Genomic DNA, 20,967 nt, shown 5'->3' on the forward strand with positions numbered 1-20,967 from the left:
TTGATTTCCTAAATCCAATGACCAAATAGATGAGTGAAATAAGTGATGCGAGAGAAAAAAATTTATCACTTTTAAGTTTTACTTATTTCGTTTGTTGGATTTAAGAAAATCAATGGATAAAATTGAATGTAATCAATATAACTTAATTTGGGTCTAAACACTCTCTATTATTATATTATATATATATGTACGCTGGTGGCCCCATATTATATATTGAAGTCGTTATATTCTTACATTTGTTCCAATTAGATCAATAGAAAGAGTTGCAAGAGCCATTAAATATGAGTATATGCCTTTAAAAAATTTGTCTACATAGAAAATACACTTCTACGTTTCTAAAAACTTTGCTAGTTTGCAACTTACATTAAGAATTTAATCTACATGAATTTAGAAATATGAATTAGTTGAATAAAGAAGTGTAGTTATTTATTCTAAAGAGCATTTAATGCTTATTTAAATCCATAATATAAACCTACAGATAATTAAGTGTTAATTATGTGGGTAGAGAAGTCACACATTAGTAAAATTGGATTAACTAAAATGTATATAAATGATAAGATACAAAAGATCTATTATCTTAAGGTTTTAGATATAATATGACACCTCTGAGTTTTATTACATATTCCCTATATCTTTTTCGTACATACATAATTCACAAATTTATGTATATCATTACACTAACTATTCATGCATGAGGAATAATTGTGATATTTTAAGTAAAAATTATTATGAGTGTAATTAAGTTTAAGAAAATATGGCATATTGTGGAGACAAATCCAAATAATATGAGTCAATGTATATTTATTATTTTTGGTTTGTTACAAACTGTATCAATATTTCTAAGGTGTTTAAATCACTTTTATTCTATATTATAACGAACCAAAAATAATGAAGAATTATTGAGTCTTATATTTGGACTTGTCTCCACAAAATATCATATATTTTTTAATTTAATTACATTTATCACTATTTTTTTAAGAAATTATACTTATATATTGTGCAGAAGTAATTAGTTTAATATATATATATANAGAAAAGATTTGTGAAAAATGGAAATAGAAAACTATCATCCCGTTTTTACGGCCACATGGAACGCATGGGTCTATATAAAGTTTTTCATTTAATAGTTTATTTAAAATAACTTATATGATATCTTTTCTCCTGTCAGTCAATCTCTATTCCAATTTTTTATATTTTATATGTATAATTTTGATTTATATTATAGATATCTTATATGACATTTCATTTGAGAGAATCGTATTAAGAAATAATCATAATATATTAGTATAAAAGTATAGATTGTATGGAAGAAGTACATATACATAGCATTAAGCCTTAAAACCTTTGAGGTTTAAAATGTGATAACATATTATTTTGCCCCTTGTTTTTGTACTAATTATCTCTCCAGGACTGATATTGATCCATACTCTACGATTATGGTGACTTTGCAGTCACATCACGACAATTGTAATTTGACACAAAATCACATTTATATGGCTGAATGAGAATGTAATGACATTTTGGTCTGTTTTAAATTGAAAAACATTTTTCAACAAACATTTCATATTCAAATATATGTAATCCACAACGTGGTGTCCACAATTGTACTAGACGAAATCACAATGCAATAGCAACTATAATTTATAACATGTATTGATATGATCAAATTCAATAATTATTTTATTTACTCTCTTTCTTCTCTGATTTTAAAGCTTTCTTAATTACATTCATTCTTTACTCGTTCTTTGCAACCATATAACAATGCCCTGCATCAAAATCTTACCATAGAGTCTATATGTATTGATTCATATAAGTATGGTTTTTAATATAGCGTGAAATTTATAAACATGTAATAGCTTATGTCACGCTTTTTCAAATTAATTGTTTTATTACAATATCACATGTGTGAGATTAGGAGCTAGTAAACACAACACACCTTCTCTGTACAGGGTCATTGGCTACATCACCCATGAACGGGTTTGAAACTCCACCCTCACCAATAGGGATGATATTACTGTTGCTTCCATTGATTTCATTGATGTTACTTGGTCCAGGTGGAATTTGTTGCCATCCACAACCATTCCATCCATAGCTGGAACCAAAATCATCCATACCTCTCACAAAGCCAAGTAATCTTCAAAAAAATAAGTCAAATATGAATAATTTTATCTAAGGTATGTTTGCAAGTTAATTTTTAGAAGGGAAAGGGAAGACTTGAGAGCTATCTCATAAATATATTTTATGACTCTCAAGTCTTCTCTTTCCTTCCTTACCCTCCAAAAATAAACTCGCAAACAAACACTAAAAGATTGGAGTAATATTCTTATACTCAAAATATCGAGAAGTTATTGCATGGTCCCAGACCTATTGTCCTAACCACATTATGTGAGGATGTAATTAGGACCATTTGTCATAGACCACCTTTCTCTATCTCATTCGGAAGGGTTTTGTATATACTTACAATACCAACACAAAGAAAGGACAAACAAAGAGATTGAGAGTAAATCAGATACTAGTGAGGGAACAACTGATCGGAAAATGCTCTGCTAGGGCATGAAATAAGATAGGGCCAAACTCCAGCAAACTTGGAACCATAGTGATGGTGAACTCCAACATTCTTGGAAACACAATGATGGAGAACTCCAACAATCTTGGAACTACAAGGATTAAATCTTTAAATCAAAAAAAAATATACCTTGATCCTGTTTGGCCACGCCAATCTGGATGAATCTGCTGATGCAGGGGTCACCAAGGTTCCTGCTCCAGTTCCAACAATCTCGGAGGTGCACAAGAACAAATCCTTTGCTCAAGCTCTCAAGGCAACGTGTGACATCTCAATCTCCCAGCTGCTTCAACCTTGTATCAAGGGAGATGCTATTGCTATTAAGATACCGGAAGAGGAGTATCATGCGGGTCTTTAAAAGTGTAAAACCCACCTTCATGGAAGGCTCATCTTATCCAAAGGAGACTCACCCCTTAAATTCACTGAGTTGAGAGCAAAGCTTCAAACCCTCTGGAGCATGATATTGCTGGGTCGATGCTATGATTTTTCATTTGCATCGGTTGAGGATATGAGGTCAATCTGTGCTGTAGGGTCTTGGATTGTAGGGTCTTGGAGTTTAAAGCTAGGATTCCTTAGGCTATCTCTATGGTCCCCTGATTTCAATCCAAGTCTTTAGAAGGTGTCTCACTCGCAATGTTGGGTCAGGATCTTGGGTTTGCCTCTGGAGTATTGGAGTGCTAGGATCTTGTTCTCTATTGCTGGGGGTTTGGGTGTTCCAATATCTCTGGATGATGCAACTTCTAGTAGATCATTTGGGCACTTTGCCAGAATTTTGGTGGATGTTGACCTCAAAGGAGCTCTGCCTAGTCAAATATTGGTGGAAAGAGAAGGCTTTGCTTTCTTTTTTCACATTGAGTATGAAAATCTCCCTGATTTCTACTCAGGGTGTCAATCTATTGGCCATCTTATCTCAAACTGCAGGAGAAATAAGGAAGCAGGAGTGGATCCTCCAAGGTTCAAGAAAGACACTTCGCTGGGAAAAAATCCTAAGACAATACCTGACAAGGGCCCTGCTCCAAGCATTCGTCATAAATTGAGCATGAATAGATCTGAGCTTGATAAGATGAAGGAGGTGGTAAAGGACACTCAGGAGAATGACCTGGTTACTAAATTGGAGTTTGAGAACAATGTTAATCTTCAAAAGTAGGGTATCCCCCCGAATGAGGAGGCTTGTGACCTTGAGAGTTCCTCGGATGATGACACTAGGGACACAAGAGTGGAGGAATCACTGGAGAATGAGTGCAAAGGTTCCTACTTGCCTAATAGGCTTGCTTGTGAGGACTTTCATAAATTCTCTAAGGATGGTAGCTTGCATCATATTCTAACTAGGGGAGCTGAATTCACTTGGACAAATAGAAGAAGAGGCTTGGCTCATACTGAACAAAGGCAGGATATTGATAATCATGTTCTGGACTCCTTCACAAATTTGTATGCTTCTGAAAATGTAACCCAGCCTAGCAACCTCATTGACTATGTGATTCCTAAGTTTGTTACTATGGAGGACAACAATATGCTTTCTAAGATTCCTTTGGAGGATGAGATTAGGGATGCTGTGTTTGCCATGAATGGGGAGGGTGCTCCAGGCCCTGATGGGTTTGGTGGTTGCTTTTTTCAGGAATTTTGGGACATAGTTGGGCCTGATGTTTGTCAATTTGTGACCAAAGTCTTGGCTGACAGGCTTGCTAAAATTGCTCCCACAATTATATCTCAGCACCAAAGAGGTTTCATCAAAGATAGGCACATACATGATTGCACATATATAGGTTTTGAGGCAATTAATCTTCTTGATCACAAAACTCGTGGTGGAAATTTAGCAATAAAGCTAGATGTCAAGAAGGCCTTTGATACTATTGATTGGAGGTTCCTTATGGACACTCTTAAGGCCTTTGGGTTTGCCAATTCTTTCATTCACTGGATTGAAGTTATCCTAAAATCTGCTAAGCTCTCTATCTCTGTGAATGGTCACTCTGTTGGGTACTTTAGCTGCAAGAGAGGTGTTAGGCAAGGGGATCCCTTATCCCCTCTTCTTTTCTGTTTGGTTGAGGAAGTGATCAGCAGAGGGTTAACTAAACTGCTGGATAAGGGGAAATTTAGAACAATTGATGGACCTAGAATTGCAACCCCTAATCATGTTCTCTATGTTGATGACATTCTGGTTTTCTGCAAAGGAATCAAGAGACACTTGTTAGCAATCAAGGACTTATTCAATGACTATGCCAAAGTTTCTAGTCAATGTTTAAATCTCAACAAGTGTAAGTTCATCTCTACCTAGGCTAATGCTAGAAAAATTGGAAAGTTAACTTCCTGGCTGGGTTTTGGAGCCGGAAGTTTGCCTTTCAACTATCTTGGGGTTCTTGTGTTCAAAGGTAAACCAAAAGCTATTCATTTGCAGCCAATAGCAGACAGAATTATCAATAAGTTGGCCAAGTGGAAAGGTTGTTTTCTCTCAATTATGGGCAGAGTGGAGCTTGTTAAGTCTATAATCCACAATATGCTAGTTTATAGTTTTCATATCTATAGTTGGCCTGTCAATTTGCTGAAAAGAATGGACTGTTGCATAAGGAATTTCATCTGGTCTGGAGATACTAAGGTCAAGAAGCTAATAACAGTTGCTTGGCACAAAGTCTGCTGCCCAATCAAAGAGGGTGGGCTTGGGATAATATCAATCAAGTTGTTAAATGAGGCAGCTATGGTAAAGTTGGCTTGGGAAATGAACTCCTCTCAACAGGAATGGGCTAACTACTATAGGAGTAGATTTTGAAGGAATAAAGAGCCTAAGACCTCCTACATAAAATCTTCTATATGGCCTGGTATAAGGAAGCATTGGCATGTCATCTTAGAGAACTCTATTTGGTTGTTGGGCAATGGGAGCAACATAAGATATTGGGGGGATAATTGGTTGGGTAAAACCTTAGTTGACCTCCTTGGCATCCCTAATCAAATATCCTCTGCCCTCTTAGCCAAGATTCCTGACTTCATTCAAGACTCTGCCTGGATAATCCCATCTTGGTTGACTAGGATTCATCCTGAGGTTTGTCATCGTATATTGAGAACCCATATTGCTGCTTCTCACCTACCTGATAAGTTGGTCTGGCTTCACACCAATGATGGGAATCTAACTTCAAAATATGCCTATAAATTCACCAAAACTGCTCAACAGCGGGACAACATGTGCAGCAGTCTGTGGTCTATCTCTATTCCTCCTTCTAGGTCTTTTGTTACTTGGAGGCTCTATAAAAACAGAATGCCAACGGACGAAAATCTTAAGATGAGGGGAATGGTTTTGCCTTCTATGTGCAATATGTGTTGTTCCAATGATGAGTCTTCTGCCCATCTTTTCTTCCACTGTGGTTTTGCTAACCTGATTTGAACTGGCTAAGCACTCAATTCGGCTACTGCATTGATCATGCTTCTCTCAAGAGCATCTTGTCTATTTCCCCTCAATGGAGTCCTCAATTGAAGCAGGTGTTACTCTCTGCCATTGTGAACTCTATTGCTGTTATCTAGCTCTGCAGAAATAAGTCCATATTTGATAACATTTCAATCAGCTTTGCCAATGCAATTCATATGATCAAGTTGAATACTTCTTTCACACGCAACTTCACCAAATGTTGTGCTAAGTCCTCCTTGTTGGAATTCTCAATCCTAAGAGCTTTCCACGTGAATGGCAAGTATAGCAAGGCTCCTTCAATTACTGAGGTCAATTGGGCTCTGCCCTTGATGGGTTGGGTGAAGATCAACACTGATAGTGCAGCTAAGGGATCCCCGGGGCATGCAGGGGGTGGTGCTATTTTCAGGGATGGCAAGGGAAAGTGCTTGGGTTGCTTTGCTTCATACTTTAACATTTAGGACTCTCTTTTTGCTGAAGTTCTAGCTACAATTATGGCTATTCAAATGGCTCACTCTAAAGGTTAGTTTCATGTTTGGTTAGAGTGTGATTCAACCTCGGTGGTGGACATTTTCAAGGGCAACAAACCGGTGCCTTGAAAGTTATGCAACCTTATAAACAAGTGCCACCGGTTAATGATGGATATGCAAGTGCAAGTGTCCCATATATTTAGAGAAGGGAATGCTTGTGCGGATAGATTGGCGAATTTTGGTGTGAATTATAGATTGGACTATTGGTGGGAGTCCCCTCCTTCCTTCTTGTTGCATGACTTTCATAGAAATTTGATGCTTCTTCCTAACTATAGGTTTAGGGATTTGTAATGGTTACTTTCTTCTTAATATATTTTCATGTGTGTTGACAGCTTTGTTTTAAAAAAAAGGACAAACAAAGATGATTGAACAAGGAGAGATTCCACAGAATAATTTGGAAGTTGTCATACTTGAGTTTTTGTGCTCTAATCAAGTTGGCATGCCCCATATATATAGAGGGAGAAAACCAGTGTTTCAAAGATGATGTTAGGGATGTCACGTTTATTAGAGAGTAGTTTGTTTTCCTTTCATTTTATTTTTACACGAAAAAGGAAAAGGGAAAAAAAGGTAAAGCAAATATAAATGTATATTGCACTCAATTGTTATGTATAAACCATTAAATTAAAATCTTTACAAAAATGAGCCAGCAAGATAGAGAGGGGTTAACGTTTTGATTTGGTGATGGATTTTATCCTTTAAAGTTACCACTTAGTCCAAAACTTTAATGAATTTTTAAGCATATTTAATGAATTAATACACGGGTAAGGTGCTTTAGATATGTTTTATATTGTACGTATTCTTTCATAAAATAATAAGTAAAGTAAAAGAACATTTTTCTAGTGGAATAAACTAAACTTTTTTATAAAGCTGGGATGATTTAGTAATAGCACAATTGTTGAAAATAGTATATGACTGGTTATTTAATTGAATACCTTATAATGCATAATTTAAGATTGAACTATTTATGTACAATCCGTGTAAATATTTACACACAATTAATACATCATTCTCTATTTATTTTTATTATTTATTTGAAGAGTCAATGATGATAAAAAATGAATGTTGAATGATAAACTAACAGTGTATTAAACTTTTACATTATCAGTATATACATATCTACTTCTTAGATAATTCTCATAATAGAAGTAACCAAGCTAAATGAGAAGGAAGTAAAGTCATCTAAACTTCAGCTATAAAATATAATAATAATAAAGATATTGGTTTACATAGACTTCCAATATATCTTTATTTCATAATCATAAGATTCTTATTTGTACAATTATTTATTTATCCACTGAAATATACTTTCAAGTTATTTTTATTCCATAATCACGAGATTCTTATTTATACAATTATTTATTTATCCACGACATGTGTTTATTTGTCTTGGTACTTCTTCATCTCTGGCTTCAGAGCTTCATACACTTCATGCATTAGTTTTTGGTCCTTCAATTGAGTCGCGTATATGTCTATATCAGCTGAAGATCATTTGGTTCCAAGATAAAATAAATAATTATCATGATATTAGTAAGGAAGAGCAAAATAAAATGGAATTTATAAAGAAATAGTGTAATGTTGGAGAAAGATATATAAAGAGAATGATAGAAAAACACCTTCCACATATTGATAGTTTGAATTCATGGTATAATATGTTTGAGCCAAAGAACTTCCTTCAGCATCCTAGTGAGATTCCATACCCTGGTGATATCCAAGTTGTGGAGTGTTATCAGAGAGACTTACCTGCAAAAGAAAGAGTTAGATTTTTTAAGTTTAAAAGTTGGAGAATAATACTAGAGTAAATTCTCGAATAATAGTTAGTTCAGTTGGTAAAGTTGTGAGACAAAAGGCATATCCGTGTAAAACATTTTAATTGTATATAATACAATAATGAATTAAGATCTTGGAATTACATTGAGAGACTTCTCAAGATGTTCAAGATGTTGCACCTGTTCCTGCTTCATGCGGCGATAAGTCTCTGAATACTGCCTGTTAGCAGCACGTCTAGAAGCCAAAATTGAAAATGATGGAAAGTTAATTACAGTAAAAATATTGTAGATTCGATTAAATACTTTGTCCTAAAAAAATGTATATGTGTACTGAGTGATATAAATGTGTCAAATTGTGGACCACATCACCTTATACAGCTGTAATATTGAGATTATCTTTAGCATTGGAGAGGGGAGTACTTGTTTTTCCTTTTGAATTTAATGATAAATTTTTTATTTCATTGTATATAAAAGGTTTAAAATGTGATAACATATTATTTTGCCCCTTGTTTTTGTACTAATTATCTCTCCAGGACTGATATTGATCCATCCTCCACGATTATGGTGACTTTGTAGTCACATCACGGATAATTATAATTTGACAAAAAATCACATTTATATGGTTGAATGAGAATGTAATGACATTTTGGTCTGTTTTAAAATCAAAAACAATTTTCAACAAAAAATTTTGTATTCCAGTATCTGTAATCCACAACGTGGTGTCCGCAATTGTAATAGACGAAATCACAATGCAATAGCAACTACAATTTATAACCTGTATTGATATGATCAAATTCAATAATTATTTTATTTACTCTCTTTCTTCTCTGATTTTAAAGCTTTCTTAATTACATCCATTCTTTACTCATTCTTTGCAACCATATAACAATGCACTGCATCAAAATCTTACCCTAGTTTCTATATGTATTGATTCATATAAGTATGGGTTTTAATATATCGTGAAATTTATAAAGAAATTCATATTTCTTTTGGGTAGCATTTCTTTATCATATAACTATTCTTCATATTCCTAAGATTTGAAAAATTCTTATGAACACACTGTGTGGATAGTAATCCTAAAATGTAATAGCTTATGTCACGCTTTTTTCAAATTATTTGTTTTATTACAATATCACATGTGTGAGATTAGGAGCTAGTAAACACAACACACCTTCTCTGTACAGGGTCATTGGCTACATCACCCATGAAAGGGTTTGAAACTCCACCATCACCAATAGGGATGACATTACTGTTGCTTCCATTGATTTCATTGATGTTACTTGGTCCACGTGGAATTTGTTGCCATCCACCACCATTCCAGCCATAGCTTGAACCAAACTCATCCATACCTCTAACAAAGCCAAGTAATCTTCAAAAAAATAAGTCCAATATGAATAATTTTATCTAAGGTCTGTTTGCAAGTAAATTTTTAGAAGGGGAAGAAAAGGAAGGGAAGACTTGAGAGATATCTCATAAATATATTTTATGACTCTCAAGTCTTCTCTTTCCTTCCTTACCCTCCAAAAATAAAATCGCAAACAAACACTAAAAGATTGGAGTAATATTCTTATACTCAAAATATCGAGAAATTATTCCATGGTCCCAGACCAATTGTTCTAACCACATTATGTGAGGATGTAGTTAGGACCCTTTGTCACAGACCACCTCTTTCTATCTCATTCAGAAGGGTTTTGTAAGGTATATACATACAGTACCAACACAAAGAAAGGAAAAACAAGGATGACTGGACAAGTAGAGATTCCACAGAATAATTTGGAAGTTGTCATAAAATATACTTGAGTTTTTGTACTCTAATCAAGTTTGCATGCCCCATATATATAGAGGGAGAAAACCATTGTTTCAAAGATGATGTTAGGGATGTCACGTTTATTAGAGAGTAGTTTGTTTTCCTTTCATTTTCTCTTTACACGAAAAAGGAAAATAGAAAAAAAAGGTAAAGCAAATATAAATGTATATTGCACTCTGTTGTTATGTATAAACCATTAAATTAAAATCTTTACAAAAATTAGCCAGCAAGATAGAGAGGGGTTAACATTTTGATTTGGTGATGGATTTTATAATTTAAAGTTACCACTTAGTCCAAAACTTTGATGAATTTTTAAGCATATTAAATGAATTAATACACGGGTAAGGTTCTTTAGATATTTTTTATATTGTACGTATTCTTTCATAAAATAATAAATAAAGTAAAAGAACATTTTTGCAGTGGAATAAAGTAAACTTTTTTATAAAGCTGGGATGATTTAGTTCTACCACAATTGTTGAAAATGGTATATGAATGGTTATTTAAATGAATACTTTATAATGCATAATTTAAGATTGAAATATTTATGTACAGTCCGTGTAAATATTTAGACACAATTAATACATCATTCACTATGCATTTGTATTATTTATTTGAAGAGTCAATGATGATAAAAATGAATGGTGAATGATAAACTAACAGTGTATAAAACTTTTACATTATCAGTATATAAATATTTTTTATAATTTGATCCAAACCTTCTATTTTTACTACATTTTCCATACACCATATTTTACATATTATATTTCTTTCTATCTTTTTATACATTTGGTATCATATTATCAATTACTTATATTCTTTTTTTTTACTACATTTTCCATACACCATATTTTACACGTTATATTTCTTTCTACTTTTTTATACATTTGGCATCATATAAGCAATTACTTCTATTCTTTCAATCTCTGCACACTAGAGTGTGTCCTATATTATTCTATTTCTTGTATTTAAAATGACCAAATGATCTGAATGGTGTTTGGGACTTTATAATATATAATACCTTCAAATACTACCGGTTAAGTTTTGGTTGAGTAAATAAAAAGTTTGATAACAAAAGGATAATGATTTTGAAGGTGATAATATAAAAAAGCTACATCCATTACTGGTGGAGCAATAAAATAAAATAATGGTCGGATTAAGATGTTCAATTTGATATTAAAAACTAGATTAATTGTCTTCATAGATAGATTGTCATGCATAAAGGATCAAAGTATATAATGGAAGATGTTCAACCAAAAGATATTATTCAAGGAGCAAAGACAGAATGGTGGAATGAAGTTGTTGATTTATTTGATCTACAACCAGATTAATTGTTTTAGAAGAGAGGATTCTAAACTTCAAACAGTCAAATCATTCGAGTTTGACTTTTGCACGTATTGAGTTAACATCCATTTTATTGCTTTTAATTTAATTTGTTTAGGAAAAGAAAATTAACTCAAATTGAGAGATTGTTTTATGTAGTATTTTTGAACTTAAAATTTTGAACAGTGTACTCTTCATGATTTTGAACAATGTAATATGTACTACATATAATGTAGCATTTGAACAATGTAATCGATTTTGATCAAGAACTCTAAGTTTATGAGACATGCATGTATTAAAGCTTTATATATGTACGTGATACTTTCATCCTTATATTATCATCACTCAATTATAGATTATAAGAGTACTTTTGAACTAATTCTTTTCAATTATATTCTAATTTCGATTATGCAACTTCAAGAAATACTCAGGTGTAACGTTTTCCACCATTTCTTTAAGTTTTGAGTTTAAATATAAGATATAGTAAGAGTAATTTAGCAAAAAGGTTTTCTGAAAATCTATAATTGAAGTAATTTTGATAATATAATATATACAAAAGATACCAGTTACATATTTTAGTCGACTTCGCCCATTTAACCGACAATACATGTTCCAACTTTTAACATTGTTGAGGTAAACTTTGGTTCAGTATCTTCTAACCTAAAAATAAATGTAGTAACTTAATTGAATATCTTGTTGCTTAAAACCAAATCTAGAATATTTAAAAATATATGGTATAAAATAAAAGGAAAAATGAAATATGAAATAATTTAAGGTCTACAAAATCAATTATATATATATATATATACATATATATATATAATTGAGAGATTTGTTTACACCCAAATTAAGTTACACTACTTATATTCAATCTCGTTCATTGATTTCCTAAATCCAATGACCAAATAGATGAGTGAAATAAGTGATGAGAGAAAAACAATTTTGATCACTTTTAAGTTTTACTCATTTGGTCTGTTGGATTTAAGAAAATCAACGGATAAAATTGAATGTAATCAATATAACTTAATTTGGGTCTTAACACTCTCTATGTTTATATTATATATATATATATATATGTGCGCTAGTGGCCCCCATATTATATATTGAAGTCGTTAAATTCTTACATTTGTTCATATTAGATCAATAGGAAGAGTTGCAAGAGCCATTAAATATGAGTATATGCCTTTAAAAAATTTGTTTAAGTAGAAAATACACTTCTACATTTCTAAAAACACTGCTAGTTTGCAACTTACATTAAGAATTTAATCTATTTATTTATTTTAAAGAGCATTTAATGCTTATTTAAATCCATAATATAAACCTACAGATATTTAAGTGTTAATTATGTGGGTAGAGAAGTCACACATTAGTAAAATTGGATTAACTAAAATGTATATAAATGATAAGATGAAAAAGATCTATTATCTTAAGGTTTTAGATTTAATATGACACCTCTGAGTTGTATTACATATTACCTATATCTTTTTCGTACATACATAATTCACTCTTAATATATATATATATCATTACACTAACTATTCATACATGAGGAATAATTGTGATATTTTAGGTAAAAATTATTATGAGTGTAATTAAGTTAAAGAAAATATGGTATATTGTGGAGACAAATCCAAATAATATGAGTCAATCTATATTTATTATTTTTGGTTCGTTACAAACTGCATCAATATTTCTAAGGTGTTTAAATCACTTTTATTCTATATTATAACGAACCAAAAATAATGAAGAATTATTGACTCTTATATTTGGACTTGTCTCCACAAAATATCATATTTTATTTAATTTAATTACATTTATCACTATTTGTTTAAGAAATTACACTTATATCTTGTGTAGAAGTAATTAGTTTAATATATATATATATATAATTAGGAGTAATTTATATAGATATAAAAATGAAGTAAAAATTTATATAATTTCCTTAAACTTTTATATATCTTGATTCTCCCCAGCAGGTTCTCCCATTCCTTGCCAATAGTATTTAGTTTTATAATAACCTATCTTCAATATATATCTCTTATTTGAGATTTTTTTAGATCCACTTTTCACCAGTTATTCAGGGTGCCACGTCCAGAAAAGAAAAGATTTGTGAAAAATGGAAATAGAAAACTATCATCCCGTTTTTACGGCCACATGGAACGCATGGGTCTATATAAAGTTTTTCATTTAATAGTTTATTTAAAATAACTTATATGATATCTATTCTCTCTATTCCAAATTTTTTAGATTTTATATGTATAATTTTGATTTATATTATAGATATCTTATATGACATTTCATTTGAGAGAATCGTATTAAGAAATAATCATAATATATTAGTATAAAAGTATAGATTGTATGGAAGAAGTACATATACATAGCATTAGTAAATAAAAGGTTTAAAATGTGATAACATATTATTTTGCCCCTTGTTTTTGTACTAATTATCTCTCCAGGACTGATATTGATCCATACTCTACGATTATGGTGACTTTGCAGTCACATCACGGATAATTTTAATTTGACACAAAATCACATTTATATGGCTGAATGAGAAGGTAATGACATATTGGTCTGTTTTAAATTCAAAAACATTTTTCAACAAAAAATTTCGTATTCCAATATCTGTAATCCACAATTGTAGTAGACGAAATCACAATGCAATAGCAACTATAATTTATAACATGTATTGATATGATCAAATTCAATAATTATTTATTTACTCTATTTCTTCTCTGATTTTAAAGCCTTCTTAATTACATTCATTCTTTACTCATTCTTTGCAACCATATAACAATGCACTGCATCAAAATCTTACCCTAGTTTCTATATGTATTGATTCATATAAGTATGGGTTTTAATATATCGTGAAATTTATAAAGAAATTCATATTTCTTTTGGGTAGCATTTCTTTATCATATAATGATTCTTCATATTCCTAAGATTTGAAAAATTCTTATGAACATATTGTGTGGATAGTAATCCTAAATTGTAATAGCTTATGTCACGCTTTTTTTTTAAATTAATTGTTTTGTTACAATATCACATGTGTGAGATTAAGAGCTAGTAAACACAACACACCTTCTCTGTACAGGGTCATTGGATACATCACCCATGAAACGGTTTGAAACTCCACCCTCACCAATAGGGATGACATTATTGTTGCTTCCATTGATTCCATTGATGTTACTTTGACCAGGTGGAATTTGCTGCCATCCACCACCATTCCAGCCATAGCTTGAACCAAAATTATCCATACCTCTCACAAAGCCAAGTAATCTTCAAAAAAATAAGTCAAATATGAATAATTTTATCTAAGGTATGATTGCAAGTTAATTTTTAGAAGGGAAAGAAAGGGAAGGGAAGATTTGAGAGCTATCTCATAAATATATTTTATGACTCTCAAGTCTTCTCTTTCCTTCCTTACCCTCCAAAAATAAACTCGCAAACAAACACTAAAAGATTGGAGTAATATTCTTATACTCAAAATATCGAGAACTTATTGCATGGTCCCAGACCAATTGTCCTAACCACATTATGTGAGGATGTAGTTAGGACCATTTGTCACAGACCACCTCTCTCTATCTCATTCGGAAGGGTTTTGTATATACTTACAGTACCAAGACAAAGAAAGGACAAACAAGGAGTTTGAGAGTAAATCAGATACTAGTGAGGGAACAAGTGGTTGGAAAATGCTCTGCTAGGGCATGAAATAAGATAGGGCCAAACTCCAGCAATATTGGAACCATAGTGATAATGAACTCCAACATTCTTGGAAACACAATGATGAAGAACTCCAACAATCTTGGAACTACAAGGATTTAATCTTTAAATCAAAAAACAAATATACCTTGGTCCTGTTTGGCCAATCTGGATGAATCTGCTGATGCAGGGGTCACCAAGGTTCCTGCTCCAGTTCCAACAATCTCGGAGGTGCACAAGAACAAATCCTTTGCTCAAGCTCTCAAAGCAACGTGTGACATCTCAATCTCCCAGCTGCCTCAACCATGTATCAAGGGAGATGCTATTGCTATTAAGATTCCGGAAGAGGAGTATCAAGCGGGTCTTCAAAAGTTTAAAACCCACCTTCATGGCAGGCTCATCTTATCCAAAGGAGACTCGCCCCTTAAATTCACTGAGCTGAGAGCAAAGCTTCAAACCCTCTAGAGCATGATATTGCTGGGTAGAGGGTTCTATGATTTTTCATTTGCATCGGTTGAGGATATGAGGTCAATCTGTGATGTAGGGTCTTGGAGTTTAAAGCTAGGATTCCTTAGGCTATCTCTATGGTCCCCTGATTTCAATCCAAGTCTTTAGAAGGTGTCTCACTCGCAATGTTGGGTCAGGATCTTGGGTTTGCCTCTGGAGTATTGGAGTGCTAGGATCTTGTTCTCTATTGCTGGGGGTTTGGGTGTTCCAATATCTCTGGATGATGCAACTTCTAGTAGATCATTTGGGCACTTTGCCAGAATTTTGGTGGATGTTGACCTCAAAGGAGCTCTGCCTAGTCAAATATTGGTGGAAAGAGAAGGCTTTGCTTTCTTTTTTCACATTGAGTATGAAAATCTCCCTGATTTCTACTCAGGGTGTCAATCTATTGGCCATCTTATCTCAAACTGCAGGAGAAATAAGGAAGCAGGAGTGGATCCTCCAAGGTTCAAGAAAGACACTTCGCTGGGAAAAAAATCCTAAGACAATACCTGACAAGGGCCCTGCTCCAAGCATTGGTCATAAATTGAGCATGAATAGATCTGAGCTTGATAAGATGAAGGAGGTGGTAAAGGACACTCAAGAGAATGACCTGGTTACTGAATTGGAGTTTGAGAACAATGTTAATCTTCAAAAGGAGGGTATCCCCCCAAATGAGGAGGCTTGTGACCTTGAGAGTTCCTCGGATGATGACACTAGGGACACAAGAGTGGAGGAATCACTAGAGAATGAGGTTTCTAACATTCAACTCATTCCAAAGGAAAGCTACATAGTCCAACAACATGGTCAGATGAACAATGTCTTGGCTGCAAAAGAGACTAGAATTGTTGGGAGGCTATGGGCAGATGAGGAGGAGGACATCACTGAGGAATTGGAGGAGAGTAACACAGCTAAAAACATAACTAAGGAGGGGACATATATAAAAGTCTTGTCAAAATCTCAAAAGAAAAAATTGAGACAGAAGCAAAGCCTGGAAAAGGTTCATTTTACCCGTAGGGGTGGCTACCTAAATGTTTCCAAATGAAGGTTATCTATTGGAACAGTAGAGGAATGGGAAATCCCAAAACTAGATTAGTTTTTAAAAAGCTTTGCTCTATCAATAAGCCAGATGTTGTTTTCATTTCAGAGCCCATGGTTTCTTTGAATAAAATTAACCTTCTGTTTTGGTCTGCTTTAAAATTGAAGCCTTTTATTGAGAATGATAGGGGTAGCTTGCTTCCCAATATATGGGGTGCTTGTCGTGATGGCATCAATCCTCAAGTCATCTCCAACATATCTCAACAAATATCCATATCCTTGCTACATGATAATCATTTGGCTTTCATTTGTGCAGTTTATGCTCACACTAATTACATGATGAGAAGGGGTCTATGGTCAGATATCTTGTCTCTAATCTGTGCAAATCAGGGGCCTTGGTGTTGAATTGGGGACTTTAACTCTGTTCTAGGAGCCAATGAGTGCAAAGGTTCCTACTTGCCTAATAGGATTGCTTGTGAGGACTTTCATAAATTCTCTGAGGATGGTAGCTTGCATCATATTCTAACTAGGGGAGCTGAATTCACTTGGACAAATAGAAGAAGAGGCTTGGCTCATACTGAAAAAAGGCTGGATAGATCAATGTGCAATGATAATTGGATGACTATTTGGCAACAAAGTTATTGTTGCACTTTACCTAGATCTGCTTCTGATCACCACCCTATTATGCTTAGTTTCTGCAATGAAGCTTCTAAAATCCAATCTCAGTTCAGGTTCCATAAAATGTGGTTGAATCATGAGAGCCTCAGAGGGGTGATAGAGACTTACTGGGCTAATAGGGTGGTCGGGTGTCCTATGTATATCCTGGCTAGCAAGCTTAAAGGTCTCTAGGCTATCCTAAAAGTTTGGAACAAGGATGTTTTTTGAAATATTCATATCAGGGTTAAGGAGGCTTTCTCCCAACTTGAGGGTTTGCAGCTTAGAATTACCAATGAGGGTCAATCTGATACTCTCATGGCTCAAGAGGACCAGGCTCAAAAAGATTTGCTGGTTGCTTTAATTGCTGAGGAGGAGTTTTGGAAAGAGAAGTCTAGATTGAATTGGCAAACCAGTTGTGATAGAAATACAGCCTACTTCCCTAACATTGCTAAGATCAGGTATGGAACCAAGTTTATGTGCATTCTTAGACAGGGAGAGGAAACTCTGCTCCAAAGGCAGGATATTGATAATCATGTTCTGGACTCCTTCACAAATTTGTATGCTTCTGAAAATGTAACTCAGCCTAGCAACCTCATTGACTATGTGATTACTAAGTTTGTTACTGTGGAGGAAAACAATATGCTTTCTAAGATTCCTTTGGAGGATGAGATTAGGGATGCTGTGTTTGCCATGAATGGGGAGGGTGCTCCTGGCCCTGATGGGTTTGGTGGTTGCTTTTTTCAGGAATTTTGGGACATAGTTGGGCCTGATGTTTGTCAATCTGTGAAGCAGTTTTTCACTCAGGGTTGGATTCTTCCTAATCTCAACTCTAATAACCTTGTTCTAATTCCCAAATTCCCCTCGGCGGATAAAATTGAGGATTTTAGGCCAATTGCTCTAGCAAATTTCCAATTCAAAATAATCACCAAAGTCTTGGCTGACAGGCTTGCTAAAATTGCTCCCACAATTATATCTCAGCACCAAAGAGGTTTCATCAAAGATAGGCACATACATGATTGCACATATATAGGTTTTGAGGCAATTAATCTTCTTGATCACAAAACTCGTGGTGGAAATTTAGCAATAAAGCTAGATGTCAAGAAGGCCTTTGATACTATTGATTGGAGGTTCCTTATGGACACTCTTAAGGCCTTTGGGTTTGCCAATTCTTTCATTCACTGGATTGAAGTTATCCTAAAATCTGCTAAGCTCTCTATCTCTGTGAATGGTCACTCTGTTGGGTACTTTAGCTGCAAGAGAGGTGTTAGGCAAGGTGATCCCTTATCCCCTCTTCTTTTCTGTTTGGCTGAGGAAGTGATCAGCAGAGGGTTAACTAAGCTGCTGGATAAGGGGAAATTTAGAACAATTGATGGACCTAGAATTGCAACCCCTAATCATGTTCTCTATGTTGATGACATTCTGGTTTTCTGCAAAGGAATCAAGAGACACTTGTTAGCAATCAAGGACTTATTCAATGACTATGCCAAAGTTTCTAGTCAATGTTTAAATCTCAACAAGTGTAAGTTCATCTCTACCTAGGCTAATGCTAGAAAAATTGGAAAGTTAACTTCCTGACTGGGTTTTGGAGCTGGAAGTTTGCCTTTCAACTATCTTGGGGTCCCTGTGTTCAAAGGTAAACCAAAAGCTATTCATTTGCAGCCAATAGCATACAGAATTATCAATAAGTTGGCCAAGTGGAAAGGTTGTTGTCTCTCAATTATGGGCAGAGTGGAGCTTGTTAAGTCTATAATCCACAATATTCTAGTGTATAGATTTCATATCTATAGCTGGCCTATCAATTTGCTGAAAAGAATGGATTGTTGCATAAGGAATTTCATCTGGTCTGGAGATACTAAGGTCAAGAAGCTAATAACAGTTGCTTGGCACAAAGTCTGCTGCCCAATCAAAGAGGGTGGGCTTGGGATAAGATCAATCAAGTTGTTAAATGAGGCAACTATGGTAAAGTTGGCTTGGGAAATGAACTCCTCTCAACAGGAATGGGCTAACTACTATAGGAGTAGATTTTGCAGGAATAAAGAGCCTAAGACCTCCTACATAAAATCTTCTATATGGCCTGGCATAAGGAAGCATTGGCATGTCATCTTAGAGAATTCTATTTGGTTGTTGGGCAATGGGAGCAACATAAGATATTGGGGGGATAATTGGTTGGGTAAAACCTTAGTTGACCTCCTTGGCATCCCTAATCAAATATCCTCTGCCCTCTTAGCCAAGATTCCTGACTTCATTCAAGACTCTGCCTGGATAATCCCATCTTGGTTGACTAGGATTCATCCTGAGGTTTGTCATCGTATATTGAGAACCCATATTCCTGCTTCTCACCTACCTGATAAGTTGGTCTGGCTTCACACCAATGATGGGAATCTAACTTCAAAAGATGCCTATAAATTCACCAAAACTGCTCAACAGGAGGACAACATGTGCAACAGTCTGTGGTCTATCTCTATTCCTCCTTCTAGGTCTTTTGTTACTTGGAGGCTCTATAAAAACAGAATGCCAACGGATGAAAATCTTAAGATGAGGGGAATGGTTTTGCCTTCTACGTGCAATCTCTGTTGTTCCAATGAGGAGTCTTCTGCCCATCTCTTCTTCCACTGTGGTTTTGCTAACCTGATTTGGACCTGGCTAAGCACTCAATTCGGCTACTGCATTGATCATGCTTCTCTCAAGTGCATCTTGTCTATTTCCCCTCAATGGAGTCCTCAATTGAAGCAGATGTTACTATCTGCCATTGTGAACTCTATTGCTGTTATCTGGCTCTGCATAAATAAGTCCATATTTGATAACATTTCAATCAGCTTTGCCAAAGCAATTCATATGATCAAGTGGAATACTTCTTTCACACGTAACTTCACCAAATGTTGTGCTAAGTCCTCCTTGTTGGAATTCTCAATCCTAAGAGCTTTCCACATGAATGGCAAGTATAGCAAGGCTCCTTCAATTACTAAGGTCAATTGGGCTCTGCCCTTGATGGGTTGGGTGAAGATCAACACTGATAGTGCAGCTAAGGGATCCCCGGGGCATGCAGGGGGTGGTGCTATTTTCAGGGATGCAAAGGGAAAGTGCTTGAGTTGCTTTGCTTCATACTTTAACATTTAGGACTCTCTTTTTGCTGAAGTTCTAGCTACAATTATGGCTATTCAAATGGCTCACTCTAAAGGTTGGTTTCATGTTTCATTAGAGTGTGATTCAACCACGGTGGTGGACATTTTCAAGGGCAACAAACCGGTGCCTTGAAAGTTAAGCAACCTTATAAACAAGTGCCACCAGTTAATGATGGATATGCAAGTGCAGGTGTCCCATATTTTTAGGGAAGGGAATGCTTGTGCGGATAGATTGGAAAATTTTGGTGTGAATTATAGATTGGACTATTGGTGGGAGTCCCCTCCTTCCTTCTTGTTGCATGACTTTCATAGAAATTTGATGCTTCTTCCTAACTATAGGTTTAGGGATTTGTAATGGTTACTTTCTTCTTAATATATTTTCAGGTGTGTTGACACCTTTGTTTTAAAAAAAAGGACAAACAAGGATGATTGAACAAGGAGAGATTCCACAGAATAATTTGGAAGTTGTCATACTTGAGTTTTTGTGCTCTAATCAAGTTGGCATGCCCCATATATATAGAGGGAGAAAACCAGTGTTTCAAAGATGATGTTAGGGATGTCACGTTTATTAGAGAGTAGTTTGTTTTC

The 20,967-nt window shown here is 34.4% G+C and overlaps 2 protein-coding genes across 2 annotated transcripts in view; one reads left to right on the forward strand and one right to left on the reverse strand.

Annotated features, from left to right (window-relative positions):
* The window catches only part of LOC109329172, a 17,324-nt gene extending 7,334 nt beyond the window's left edge, over positions 1 to 9,990 (reverse strand). Inside the window, exons 1-2 of the mRNA XM_019562846.1 lie at positions 9,958 to 9,990; positions 9,419 to 9,616 (exon numbers count right to left, since the gene is read on the reverse strand). Of these exons, the coding sequence (XP_019418391.1) occupies positions 9,419 to 9,594 (176 nt within the window). The 5' untranslated portion in view covers positions 9,595 to 9,616; positions 9,958 to 9,990. The remainder of the gene's footprint in view (positions 1 to 9,418; positions 9,617 to 9,957) is intronic.
* Positions 15,545 to 20,374, forward strand: LOC109329320. The gene is made up of 6 exons (XM_019562994.1): positions 15,545 to 15,603; positions 15,721 to 15,892; positions 15,960 to 16,464; positions 17,031 to 17,406; positions 17,500 to 18,776; positions 18,891 to 20,374. The coding sequence occupies exons 1-6, from the start codon at positions 15,545 to 15,547 to the stop codon at positions 20,372 to 20,374; spliced, it is 3,873 nt and encodes a 1,290-aa protein (XP_019418539.1).

This window comes from Lupinus angustifolius, chromosome LG16, assembly GCF_001865875.1.
Source record: "Lupinus angustifolius cultivar Tanjil chromosome LG16, LupAngTanjil_v1.0, whole genome shotgun sequence".
Lineage (NCBI taxonomy): Eukaryota > Viridiplantae > Streptophyta > Magnoliopsida > Fabales > Fabaceae > Lupinus > Lupinus angustifolius.

Bases quoted from the DNA above. Each gene is read 5' to 3' on its own strand.
- LOC109329320 (XM_019562994.1), top strand. From the start codon at position 15,545: ATGATATTGCTGGGTAGAGGGTTCTATGATTTTTCATTTGCATCGGTT. The intron at 15,604-15,720 runs GTCAATCTGTGA...ATGTTGGGTCAG, and splicing joins GCATCGGTTGAGGATATGAG to GATCTTGGGTTTGCCTCTGG. The intron at 17,407-17,499 runs GTGTCCTATGTA...TATTCATATCAG, and splicing joins TGGGCTAATAGGGTGGTCGG to GGTTAAGGAGGCTTTCTCCC.